We start from the raw sequence: 13,487 nt of genomic DNA on the forward strand, positions 1-13,487 counted from the left end.
GGCCGCTGCTGATCAAGAGGGACAACTACATCCTCACCCCTCCATCAGCAACCGTTTCTTGTGAGCCGGCCGAGCACCAAGAGACCCCTTGCTCCTGCATGTAACTGTAACTGTAACTGTAATTGTAAAAGAGTTCATTTGCAACAAAAAAAACAACGTGAAAAAACTCACCATCAATATGTTGTTATTTCAATGTTTTTAATCTGTACTTTACACTGGATGAATACATTTGTAAACTGTCAATGTTCTGTGATTTTGTTGCAATATTTGCAATACATTCTATTCTTTTTGGAATCGATGAATCGTGGGTTGCTTGTACATCATTTACATATGAACAGATGATATAGTTTACATACGAGTCTGGCACTACACTTATTTGTACAACCTGCCAAATTTACTTTTAGGTGAAACCAGATTTAGTGCAAGCATCTGCAGATGAGATGGAATATATTGATAATGTCATTTTAATTCAGTCGTTTTGGTGTCATTCAACAACACGATGATACTTTCAATGCCACCACAAAATTGCATGCAATATTCCTCATGATAATAACCTGAACAGACTTCAGAACAGCAACAAAAACACTATGAATAAAGACAAAAGCTGACAACAGCTGACAACAGCTGTAAACAAATGCTTTTTTCTCCTGCTAATCTTGTATGGAAACTTGAGCGGCCCCTTGTCTGCAGTATAGGTTCTGATCACAGTGTCTCCTGGACTATTGTGTGCCAGTCTTAAAAGTAGAAAGTGCAACTACCTGGCAGAAAGGTGGTCTAGCAGACAAAGTATCCAGATTGAAAGACAGATTTGTTTTGTTTGTAAAATGTATCCTGATCTAATAAAAGATAGTCACTGGTATAGAAGAAACACAAAATATATATTATAATATTCCCCTCCTGATACAACAGTTTAACCTGGTGTTCACATGTAAATGTTCCCTAAGACTTTAAATGGAGTTATGTTCACTGATAATGTAAAAATACAGCGACTAGTTACGTCCAACTGTGTGTTGAAACATCCTGGAACAAAACAAAAAATGCACATGGAGCTATATTCTTTCACAGCTTACGCGGTGAAACGCCCAGTGTTGTTGGGTTGATGTGGTCACCTGTGACTCAAATAAATGTAGTAGTTGTTTTGTTTGTCCATTGAAAGGTCAGTTTGAAATCATGTCGGTTACAAAAGCTGCCAATGCTCAAAAGAATGGAGGGTGACATCTTCCTGGCACTTCAACTGAGTGGATAAATTTAGAGGGGGGGGGGGGCAGATGGCTGTTTGGGGTCAGATTTCTTGCAGCCCCTCTCTTTAGAAAGTGGGGATGGAGATGATACCAGTGATCCCAGCTTGAACATAATAAAACAGGTGAATCATAGATTTTGTTTCATTACATTTCCACCACAGGAGGTCATTAATGATGCATCTTCAATCACATGCAAAAGAAAATTACTCTGTTCTTCAAACCATCCAAGGTCTTCTACAAGAGTCAATGCTCACTTTTCAGTAGGACAGACAATCGCCATTAAGCTCACTATAGTGTCTTAACTTTAGCCATTGGTCCTGTGTTTTTTTGGTCTTGTACCGGGGTTTACCAAAGGAGGGCAGCAGATTTCAATATTTGTTGTTTACAGCGGAAGTGACACACACTGCAGCCTTAATGCTGCCTTCTGTGATTGTAGGAATTAATAGTCTTTAGGAGAAGAGTAGAGTAGAGAAGAGTAGAGTATGCATTGAAGCCTAACGAAGTTGCAATAAAACTACCGTTATGTTCGTACTCCATCTTCTGTTAATGCAATGTCCAAAAGACAATTGTAGACTGTCTGCTTAGTATTACACACACAACTAAATCAATTAAAATATTGACATTACCTGACCGAGCAGTAACATCTTTGTGCAACATCTTTAATTTGTTGTAATTTTTAAGTTTTTATTTGATTTATATTTAGCTTCAACACAAATCAGTTAAGAGCCTCCCAATTTAGCTCTTTACTTGAGTAATTCCTGATATAATTTACAACGAAGTGTACTTGTGTAACCAGGAACTCACAATTCGGAGCCGATGCAGACACATGAAGGCATCATCAGCAGCTCACCCGGTGGAGCCGGGGCTCAAGTGCACATTTGACATACATTGACTGTAATGTAGTAAGTATTAATACACGTTTAAGTTGTGTTTCGTGCGGTGATAGTTGTCTTTGTGAGCAGTAGCAGCTCGTGAACATTTAAAGAAATGAATAAGGTTAGAAGTTATTTTGATTCACACGTTGTTACAGACTTTAAGCTAGTTAGCAACAACCTGGATAAACGCAGTCAACGTTAATTAAGACGCAACACTGCTAATTGCTGCTAATATTGACTTCTAACGTTACCTCTAGCCAGAACGAGACCGGACGTTACGACGAACCGAGTTAAAAAATGTGACAATTTAAAGTTTTCTTGGTTGTTTTCGTTGTTGTTTGTATCTATCACAACCTGTTTTATGTTTTAACTTTATTATTTGAAGCCACTCTTCAATTCGGCGTTGACACCGCTTAATTACAAACTAACTTTATATTACAATGTCTCAGTTTCATCCAGTGGAGGGTGTTAGGTAGCAGTTTTTACTACTTTAATTAATCGATAAGCCGTAATTGACCTTATCACGGAGCTTATTAGCGGGGTGGCTTGGTTTGAGTCACATTGCCTGCCGGGGCGGTGGGCGGGTCACTGGACAACATCACGTTTTTGCAGCATCGCTTTTCATGATTTTCTTCTTTTCTTCTTCCTAGCAGGGAGAATGGCGGGCCTGTGGAGATCCTACCAAGTGTTGATGACCAAATACCCCTGGACAGTACAGTTAGTGACCGCTGGTAGGAACACTAACGTTACATATATATATATATATATATATATATATATATATATATATATATATACTGCATAACGTAAAGTACCAAAAGTAAATTACTCAATATGCACAATGGCTCATTTCAGAATGTTAGATATTTTAATGCTGGATTATAATTATGGATGCAGTCATTGTTGTTATATTGAGTATTAATCATCTAAATCTGCAAAGTTATATTTGCCTCTGAATTGTAGGCTACAAATACCTCAAAATAGTACTTAAGTACAGTACTTGAGTAGCCTAAATGTACCTAAATGTTGTATAAATGTATACAAATATATTGCATGTGTTATATATTCCACATTAAGTTCTCCTAGTCAAAGTGCCGACATGGTCTCTCTCACACGTGAGCTCACTGTAAGGTACAGTAAAGTGTGTGTGATGACTGAAACGGGGGGCCTAACATTTTAACTGCTGGACCTTTGCTCCAGTTTCAGAATCAACAAAGAGGCATTTGAACTGAGTGACCACTGTGTGTGTGTGTGTGTGTGTGTGTGTGTGTGTGTGTGTGTGTGTGTGTGTGTGTGTGTGTGTGTGTGTGTGTGTGTGTGTGTGTGTGTGTGAGTGTGAGAGAGTGTGTTCTCCTTGTAACATAACTGTATTTAGAGCTTCATCAGACAAGTTAAGCAATTATAAAATGCCTATTTTGTCTCTTTTTAACTTGTGAGCATTTGTCTATGGAGTCACTATACGTAAGATGTGTTTTCTATCAACAAAACAAAACGTATGCAATCAAAATAGCTTGATGCCATAATCATATCACTTAAGTTTTCACACAAATAATACAAATATTCATTAATGATGAAAATAACTGCTTTTCGGTAGAAGCTGCAACAACAGCTTTTTAGGACGTGAGAAGGGAAGCGTATAGCTCAGGCAGTTTCCCAAACAGCTTGAGAGGAACACTCTCTGACATCAGATCTCTTGACCTTTGACCCTTTTTTGTCCAAACATTCCCAGAAATTCCAAAAAGTGACTTTCCTCTAAAAGTCAGCGACATGACGTTAAAGTGCAGAAAAGCACGTCAGACCTGTTGTGTATCTCTTAATCTGACCACAGTCGAACATGACATCACTGCAAAATGTAACTCTTCTTGTGTCCCAGAATATCTGAGCAGATGTTTAAATGTTCATGTTTGAAAAAATGGATTTTAGTATTTCATCGCAGTGCGGTTTAATCACCACTAGATGGAGGCAGCGCTCCCCATCTGTCTGAAGCACGTCATCAACCAGAGGAGATAGAGTTTAAATGAAATATGTCAAAACTGTAAGACTTACAATTAGTAGTAGTACTGGAATGTAACAAAGTACATGTACTCAAGTAACATTTTTGAGGTACTTTTTTTTAAAGGAATTCCTACAGGAATTATAAAAGAACAAAACTGACTCTCACAATATTCCTGTTTAAAGAATAAGATAAAGAGATTCCTGTAATTTTTGGTGCCATTTTAGTAGTTTTAAGTATATTTAGATTTTCAATACAACAGTGTGAATTATTTTGGCAAGGATAAACTTGCCTAAAGTGAATTTTTATATATATATATATATATCTGTACAGTTTCTGTGACCTGACTGCTTGTATTTATGGTCTAAATAAGATGTTACCTGAATACAGGTTGACAGATTCTCTTGTAGCTGCAGAGAAGATATGTGAAAAATATAGAACACCGTCTCCATTTGTACATTTGTGTCGCCGCCGTGCTCAGACACAGCATCTGTCTCCCTGTTTGTCCTCCAGGGTCTCTGGTGGGCGTCGGTGACGTCATCGCCCAACAGCTGATTGAGAGAAGAGGATTGGCTCATCACAACGTGCGGCGCACGGCCAAGATGATGAGCATTGGTTTCTTCTTCGTGGTAAGCGTCCCCTGGACTCTTGTCGTTAACACATAAATAAATTAAAAAAGTGTTGGTGTGGCAAGTTTTGTGATTTTATTCCGTCATAAACAACATGCATGATTTAACACGCTTGTCCACATATACGCAAAACAAGTAAAGAAACATTGTTTTTAAATTAATTTCAAAATAATATAATTACAAGATATGGGATTTTTATTGTGGCTATTTATTGGATATGAGAAAGCAAATCAAAATGAAGCTGTATGGTAAAAAAAGTTATATTCTTCGACTGTAACTGTAAAGCGCCCCGGGGATCAACTAGGGATTGAACCGTCAACCTTGACCACCCGCTCCAGCCCCGCAGCCACAGCCGGCCAACATCCAACAGCATCAAAATCCCTTTTGTAGATGACGTGTGATGCGCTAACGTGCTCATCCATGTTGCCCAGTGTTTCTTCTTCATGCCTTTTGTTTGTGAATTCACTCACCTTCAAGTCCCGTGGCAGCTGCACGATTCATTTCGACATCGACCCGACGTCAGCAAAGTTTATTTATATTTCCATAATCGTCTTATGTTCGTCCAATCGGCTGCCTCGTCCTTATGAATTATGGAGAGAAGACGTCCGTCTTACAGACGGCTCTTCAATCGCGCACAGGATTTGTGTTTCATTAAGACATGTTTGCTCTTTCATCTGGAAGGTAACGACTGTCTCATAACTCATACATCATGGATCAGACTTCCTCACATGAATAATATACGTTTAGTGGCTCAAATTCAATTACTGTGCAGTCTGCATGCAGACACTAAAGTTCAGGGAGCGATGGACAGAAAGCCCCTGAGGTTTCTTTAGTGTGATGGTTTAGTGGAATGGTTTTAAAAAAAAACCTTCCGAGCTAGAGAATAAGTTAATCATCATTTCTTTTTGTTTTTTTACAACTCAGGGTCCAGTAATCGGCAGTTGGTACAAAGTTCTGGACCGGCTGGTGGTTGGAGGAACGAAAAGTGCCGCCATGAAGAAAATGCTGGTTGACCAGGTGAGAACAGCATCCCGCTCTTCTTCTACTGCTGCTACCTGCTGCTGCTCATGGCTCCCACGGGTCCTTGAAGTTTGAAAATAAAATAGATAAAGTGCTTGAACTTGTTTATTTTGTGCAGGAATATAAATTGTAGTTCTTTCTGATGCTCACACAATCAATCCTCTCTCTATCTCTTTTTTTAAATGTTGCCTGTGAGCTTCTGTGAAGCCTGCTAGTTCTAATTCTAGAACTTCTCATTGTGGTAACAGTAATTAGCCTTGATCCGCGTCTAAACTAAGCCGCGCTGAGTCCTTGACTTCGATGTTTAAGGTGTGGGAGCGTGGCGAATGAACAGTAGTGGTTTCAGCAAACAAAGTGGACACTAGCTCAACGATACACCCATACCACTGTGAGTCTTCAGCTCAGGCTGCGCTCATTGATTGGGCCTAACGGGGCGGATGAGGCCGGACCACAGAGGCACAATTTCCTCCCATCAGGATGACGGACGTCTCTTTGTCGGGAAGAAACTGTCAAATTCTGTCACCGAGGGCTGTGCAGTCTCTCCACTCTGCCCTCTGGTGTTTCATTCAATCAAACGGCAGCAGATTAAAAAACATAGAAAGGCAGATTAGAATAAACCCACTACAGAACAGACGCATTATTTTTTTCTCTGATCAAACATGTTTATAATACTGGAAACTCTCCAAAAAAGCGTTTTAACTAATCCATGTCGATCTAAAATGAAGACGGATTCAGCTACTACTTTCCAAGAACACATTTCCGTGACCTAACTTTGTAATATAGGAAAAACTTTCCAATCGAGCCCCCGGGGTTGGTCCAGTGTGAAGTTCGGGAGCAGAGACTATAGTGACGCCTCGTCCAAAGACCAAACATGTACCATCGCTGTACGGAGGCAAATGTAGCTTCACAGGAATAATATTCACAAATCAGACCAGAGCTCAACCAGCTTTAACAGATTAGATTTCCTCACATTTAGTATAAACGGCACCGATTGGAAATGAGAATTTCTATATATACATGCCACCCATTAATAGACTTTAACTCCAGGTGGCAAGTATTTAACCATCACCGAGGTGATTTTTATTTGTATTGTTTTTCTCGCGTTCTTTTCTGAAGTTGACTTCCTCTTCTTCTCCTTTCCTGTGTCCTAGTTGTGCTTCGCTCCGTGTTTCCTGGGAGCCTTCCTCGGTATCTCCGGTGCTCTGAACGGACTGACGGTGGAGGAGAACGTCACCAAGCTCAAGAGGGTGAGTTTAGCTGTGTGTGTGTGTGTGTGTGTGTGTGTGTGTGTGTGTGTGTGTGTGAGAGTGAGTTTATTGCAGCAGTTAAAATAGAATATATCTTTATTGTCCACCGGGGGGGAATAAGACACAACAACATAAAAGGCAGACAAGCGGTTAGTAAAACAAACACAGACAAGGTCGGGTCACTTTGTTGACGGAGGTGGGAATATTGTTGGCTCTTGGGACGAAGGACTCCTTAAATACATTTTGAGTTGCCAGAGGGAGAAGATGGGAGCCATCTGCCAGCGTACTCTTTGCTTCCGTCCTCTCTGTCAAAAGTTGAGTCGAGGGTTTTTGTTGTTTGCCAAGACAGGAAGGTTAAAAAGTAGAAACACTGTCAACTCTTGTTTTGTAAACTCGTTGTTATATCTCCTGACTGACAACAAGGCCGCTCCGTTTCCTAGAAGATCAAGTCATCTCTTCAAAATCTACTTTCAGAGAGGCTCACCTGGGAGTCCAGAATTGGACCATGGGTCACTTTTAATAACTCTTAATTACTCTCAGACCTAAACTCTTAGATGCAGCATGTGTTTTCCTCAAACATGCAGAATACAAAAATAGTCCAACTCCTTCTTTTATTGGTATCCTTACACGAGTGTTCCAATGTTTAGTAGTTGTGATGTGTGAAATAAGCCGGGTGATGTTCAGCCTTTGACCTCATCTGTCCTCGGCTCCTTTTCCATTCATGAATCTTTCATTCCAGGCTCAACGAGGAGGTGGAGCCTAATGTATCACTGTGAATCAAAACAGAAATATTTTACACTTGAATTAATATCAACAACATAAGAAAAAGACTTGAAACGGGTTTCGTTGAAATTCCAGATGTGGCGAACATTTCCATTCAACTCTCTTTTCTGTTCGCCATGGTTGTTTTTCAGCTGTAAAATATTCACAAAACACTTTTTTTGGTTTATTAAAGCAACAACAAGATATATATCTATCTATCTATCTATCTATCTATATATTTTTGTTGGTTTTGGCCCCTGTGGTGTTTTCCGTGAGCACCGCGGTCGCCTCGTGTCCTCTGGGTCTTGATCTGGTTTGCACATGCATTCATTCTGACGAGAGACTTGGTCATGAATAGGTTCAGTGGTCTAGCCTCTCAGCTGTATACAGCCTGCTGTAGATAGCCTGATGCATGTTGGTCATCATGCTCGTAATGGCTTTGCGGTGCTGATTCATATCTTGAATCCAGGGCTGGTATGGCCTAAAACTGATGTCATTCATACTGGAAATTCATACCTGTGTACTTTCCGTACCTTCTATACCGTCCACCCCTAATTAACACCAAGTCTCACAATGTATTTCATAAACAACATCGACATATTGGCTCCAGTCTAGGAGGAAGGGGGACAAATCACCGACTTTGAAACCTTTTAAAATCCATTAAACTGGCTAACGTAGCACTCACCGTCAAAATGTAGATCCTCTTCGGGTCTACAAGACCAGCCCGTCATGAAGCACAGTCGCTATTAAATAGACTGTTTCATAAACGGTTAACACTCCTTGTAGTAGCGTTACGTTGGTACTGGACTCTTGGTCTTCGTTCTGATTTGACTTGATTCCGCAATTTCTCCCCGAGACTCGACACCAGCTGGCTGGAGATCAGTCTCCTTTCTGTGTGAACAGAGCCCAGGTAAATGAGAGTACACAGCATCCGACCTCCAACACTCACCTCTCATTATTATTATTAGAAACTATTTCCTGTGATGGAGGAAGCGACGAGGGGACTGTGGAAATAGCTGGAGAGTGACTCATACATTCATATAAATATATATGTGTGTGTGTGTGTGTGTGTGTGTGTGTGTGTGTGTGTGTGTGTGTGTGTGTGTGTGTGTGTGTGTGTGTGTGTGTGTGTGTGTGTGTGTGTGTGTGTGTATTTGTATGCCAGGTCAGAGCTAACTGTCCTTCTGGTGCCAGCTGCTCAAACGTCCGTCGCCGCCTCTTGCTTACCCAGCATGCTGCTGGTCACCATCAATTATTTACAAAAGGAGGCGCGTTGGACCTGAAAGGCCAACCTGGTAAATGTCAGAAAGGACAGAAAATAAATGACAAATGTGCTCATTACAAAGAGGCCGCCTGGCCCGGAGTAAATGTGAGAGGAGAAATGAACGGAGCCGCTCACTAAAGCAGCCGCTCTGATGGTTAACGTGCAATCAAGACTTTGCCTTTAAATAATTAAAAGCTGTTTCCTCCCTTTTAATTGGCAGCAGTCTTCCATAATCACAGTTTGATTGACATGTTGTCCCACGTCTTGTATCGTTCTGTTCATTTGAGCCACTGAAGTGCATTCATTTCTTGTAAAGTAACAGTTTACAACCCCTGGAGGAGCTGAGGAAGACTCCCGTCTTCTGCAGAGAGTGGGAGGAAAGTCTCTGACGTGTCTCTGACGCGGCGATCAGCAATTTGAGGCAATTTCACCTCAGATGGCTCAAAGTAGCCCGTTTGGCCGTAACTAGAAAACCGTTTTTACCCGGCAAGAAAAATAAAATCAACCAGAAATAAAAGGTCGTAAACTGGAACGTTGGCTCGTTGTTTTTATGTATCGGGACATGTTGAGGTGACCTTTAGGTAGATGGGTTAGAGAGTTTGTTTGTGTGTGTGTGTGTGTGTGTGTGTGTGTGTGTGTGTGTGTGTGTGTGTGTGTGTGTGTGTGTGTGTGTGTGTGTGTGTGTGTGTGTGTGTGTGTGTGTGTGTGTGTGTGTGTGTGTGTGTGTGTGTGTGTGTGGTTAGCACACAAACAGCGCTGTCACACACACACACACGCACCTTTCGTATTTACTGTGGAGTCCAAAAGTCTGCATCTACCACCATGTGTTTCATCATTCACTAACATTAACTAGATTACTCACATTTTCACTTATTTCAATACATTTTTATGTTTCAGTTTTCACTGCAATGTTAATGTTTTGTTTTTTTATTGTTGTGCCCATTGGTGGAAACTTACTAAGTACAAGTGCTGAGCAGTAAAATGTTGAGGTTTTCTGCTACTAAATACTTAAATATTTGTAATACTTGTATTTCTATGTGTGGGCTATTCTGCATACTTTTACTTTTTGTACTTTAAGTACATTTTGATGCTTATATTTTTTACTTTTACTTAAGTACACTTGATTCAAAATCCTGTAAGAAACCTGCTTATTGGTTTACAGAAGTACTAAAGTTCAGATCATGTGTTTGCTCTCCAGCTGAGAGGGGAGCTACAGGTATTTGTCTGTAAAGTAAATACTGCAGGTTTTAAAGGTTTAAATGCTTTTCATATTTCAGAACCATGGACGGAGACGGAAGCTGTATCTGACATCTCTCCCTAGTTCACTCATTCACGTTTCCCGTTATTAGAGACACTCTATAGCAGGGGTCCCCAAACTTTTTCCTGTGAGGGCCACATCACTGAACATATCGTTTGACCTAGGGCCCGACCATGGGGGGGGGGGTGCATCGTGCACGCGGATCGGGGCGGAACACCGCCGTGCGCGATACAAGCTCCCGTCTCTTCTACTTCTTCTACTCTTCTACTTCTACAGGGTGCGCGCATGACAGCTCTCATCTCGTTCGCCCCCTGGTGGTTGGCTGATTAAAATTCGATTAATTGTGCAGACTGAAAAAAAATCATAATGCGTCTCTGGTATTGTTCAGGGGGCCGGACCAAATGTGGAGGCGGGCCGCATCCGGCCCGCGGGCCGTAGTTTGGGGACCCCTGCTCTATAGTTTATTCTACAAATAAGCTAGCTTCCATTATCTAACAGGCACTGCCCAGAAGCCTTTAGTTTCTGATGTCGTTCTTACTTGTAACGTGTCCTCTGCATGACTGGTGAACATTAAAGGAAAGGAAAGATTGACTAGAATATACGGTGTCCACAGAGGGTTAGTAGAGATCTCGATCATTACCGATTACTCAACTATATCTTGGCCGTCTGCTGATATTTCTGGCTGCGTGCGGCATTGTTTTGGAACGAAACTCCCACACCAACACATCACCGTTTGTCACTTCGCCCCACACCGCCGGCTTCAACTGTTCAGTGATGGAGAATGAGTCTGCTGCCTCAGCAGGAGGCCGGAGGTTTTTACAGTTTCTTTGCAGATGTTTAATATCGAGACAAACTAGTGTCAGCAACTCCTGAGCAACAATGTCTTCCAAAAGTTGTTTTACTTCTTCACTGAGTGACTCACTATGATACTGATTTATTAACTTATTTTATTAACTTCTTTTTTAAACGTTCACAGGACTACACAGATGCCCTGATCTCAAATTACTACGTAAGTTGTTTTTTTTCCCCCCGTAAGCATGACCATTTTATTTAGACATATAGGCCAATAAAGTCAATATTTATCAAAATTGTGCATCTTATTGTTCTCTGTTTGTTTCAGCTTTGGCCTCCAGTCCAGATTGCCAATTTCTACTTCATTCCACTCCACTACCGGTGAGAGTGCACGGCTTTATTATCATACAGACCTTCACATGTGACGTTTGTGTGAAGAATGAGAATCTAAATTTGTATGCAGTTTAGCATTACTTAAAATGTTGCGTTGTCTTGGTGCATATTTGTCTGACAGTAGTTAAACACTGCAGGGTTTTTTTTCTTGTTAAGTCATAAAATCGTAACTTGTAGTTGTCTGTAAAAGCCTGATATCCGTCTCGATGAAGCGATCAGGTGAGTTACGTCCAAATCAAACACGTGAAACTTCCTCCTGCTTGCAGATTGGCTGTCGTCCAGATTGTTGCTGTTACTTGGAACTCCTACCTGACCTGGAAGGCCAATAAGATGTGAGCAATCATCACAAGTCCGCCCTGTGTCTTGTTGATGATGATGGTTTTACACTCTTTTGTAGTGTGTGTGTGTGTGTGTGAGAGATACGGGCCGTTCTGGTCTAACTTACTTCTTCTGATATTTCCAATGTGTAAAACTGTGACTGACTCACTTATAAAGGTCGGGAGAAAGTGCTTGTCTACTCTGAATGACAAATTCACACTTGAAAGTCAAACTTGCATTTTGCATAAATGTGTGTGAAAGTTTGATATTTATGGAAATAGGATTTGTGTAGACACACACACACACACACACACACACACACACACACACACACACACACACACACACACACACACACACACACACATTAACACCCACTGGTTGCAAAGGAAACTTTTCTTATCCACTTGAAATAATGCTGTTTGTTACAGGTTATTAGTCTTATAATGGACGTTTTTACCTCAGATTCTCTTCTGTTGATTTTCATCTCATTTGTCTCTTTCATCAGTGATGTTCCACGATTTGTACTAATCTATTGTTATTTACATACTTGGTTTACTCACCTGCCTCATCTGTGTACTTCTACTGAAGTAACTGTTTTTCCTACATTTCCCAATAAAGCAACCTGTTCTTAGGTTTCTGTGAAGAATGTACACAAAGTGAGTGATTGCTCTGCACAAGTTGTCTGTGCAAAAGTAGCAATGCATTCTGGCCTGTTTGAGGCTTCTGAGGGTAAGAAAGAAAAAATCATGGATATGTGTATGATCTGCGATTACTTTGTTAAATAATGCAATAACAATATTTCTTGCAATAAATAAACTGACATTAAAGTGTACTCAGTTCTTCCTTTCCGCTGCTTTCAGCATACTGCTATAAAACAGCTAACAGCTTGTTGAATTACAAAAAGATGAAGGGAAATTATTTTCCACATTTTTTTTTTATTGAGCACAAAACGCACCAATACAGAAAGTGATAGGTTTCTCTACTGACATTCTCTTTCAACTAACTGACTAACTAACAAAAATCCCGGAGTGCATTATCGCAGTCTTTTGCCGTGTGGTTAGCGCTCTAGTGGACGTTGTGACGACGATAAAAAACAAGATGTTTTGTGCAGCCCTAGCTCTTGTTCTTCACATCTACACCTGATGTTAAAAGAATAGTTTGACATTTTTGGAAATACACTTGTTCACTTTCTTGCTCAGAGTAAGATTATACCGCTGTATACGATAAATATGAAGCTACGGCCGCCAGCCAATTAGCTTAGCTTAGCACAATGACTAGAACCTATGGGAAAACAGCTAGCCAGGCTCCGTCCAAGGTTAACAAAATCCTTCTACCAGCACCCACTAATTCATGTTATGTGTTTGCTCTGTATAAAAAACAAATTGTAAAACAAGTTGCTGTTTGGCTGCATTTTGTTAGCCCTCGGCAAAGCCAGGCTAGCCGTTTCCAGTCTTTGTGCTAAGCTAATTGGCGGCGGGTTCTAGCTTTATTTTTACCGTACGGACTTGAGTTTCATTGAAGTTGTCGTCGAACACGATAGCAAGAAATCACTTCTTCTTTTTTTTAAACGGTCATTGTCATTTAATGATTTAGTGTTAAACTGCATTGTTACTGAACCGCAGAACAGACTCATGAATCCAATCGTGCATCGACAATCACTGTTGAAGTTTAGATTCTTCATCGTAGAATCTT

The 13,487-nt window shown here is 40.7% G+C and overlaps 1 protein-coding gene across 2 annotated transcripts; it reads left to right on the forward strand.

Annotated features, from left to right (window-relative positions):
- Positions 1 to 2,081: 2,081 nt before the first annotated feature.
- On the forward strand, positions 2,082 to 12,557 carry mpv17 (mitochondrial inner membrane protein MPV17). 2 transcript variants are annotated; one of them, XM_079179962.1, is made up of 8 exons: positions 2,082 to 2,143; positions 2,767 to 2,847; positions 4,623 to 4,738; positions 5,663 to 5,755; positions 6,910 to 7,005; positions 11,266 to 11,298; positions 11,410 to 11,462; positions 11,741 to 12,557. In XM_079179962.1, the coding sequence occupies exons 2-8, from the start codon at positions 2,775 to 2,777 to the stop codon at positions 11,808 to 11,810; spliced, it is 534 nt and encodes a 177-aa protein (XP_079036088.1). In that variant the 5' UTR covers positions 2,082 to 2,143; positions 2,767 to 2,774; the 3' UTR covers positions 11,811 to 12,557. The 2 variants fall into 2 exon arrangements, with proteins under 2 accessions (XP_079036088.1, XP_079036089.1); XM_079179963.1 differs by having other exon boundaries at positions 2,126 to 2,237.
- Positions 12,558 to 13,487: the final 930 nt, after the last annotated feature.

The sequence above is a fragment of the Pholis gunnellus genome, assembly GCF_910591455.1.
Source record: "Pholis gunnellus genome assembly, chromosome: 19".
NCBI lineage: Eukaryota > Metazoa > Chordata > Actinopteri > Perciformes > Pholidae > Pholis > Pholis gunnellus.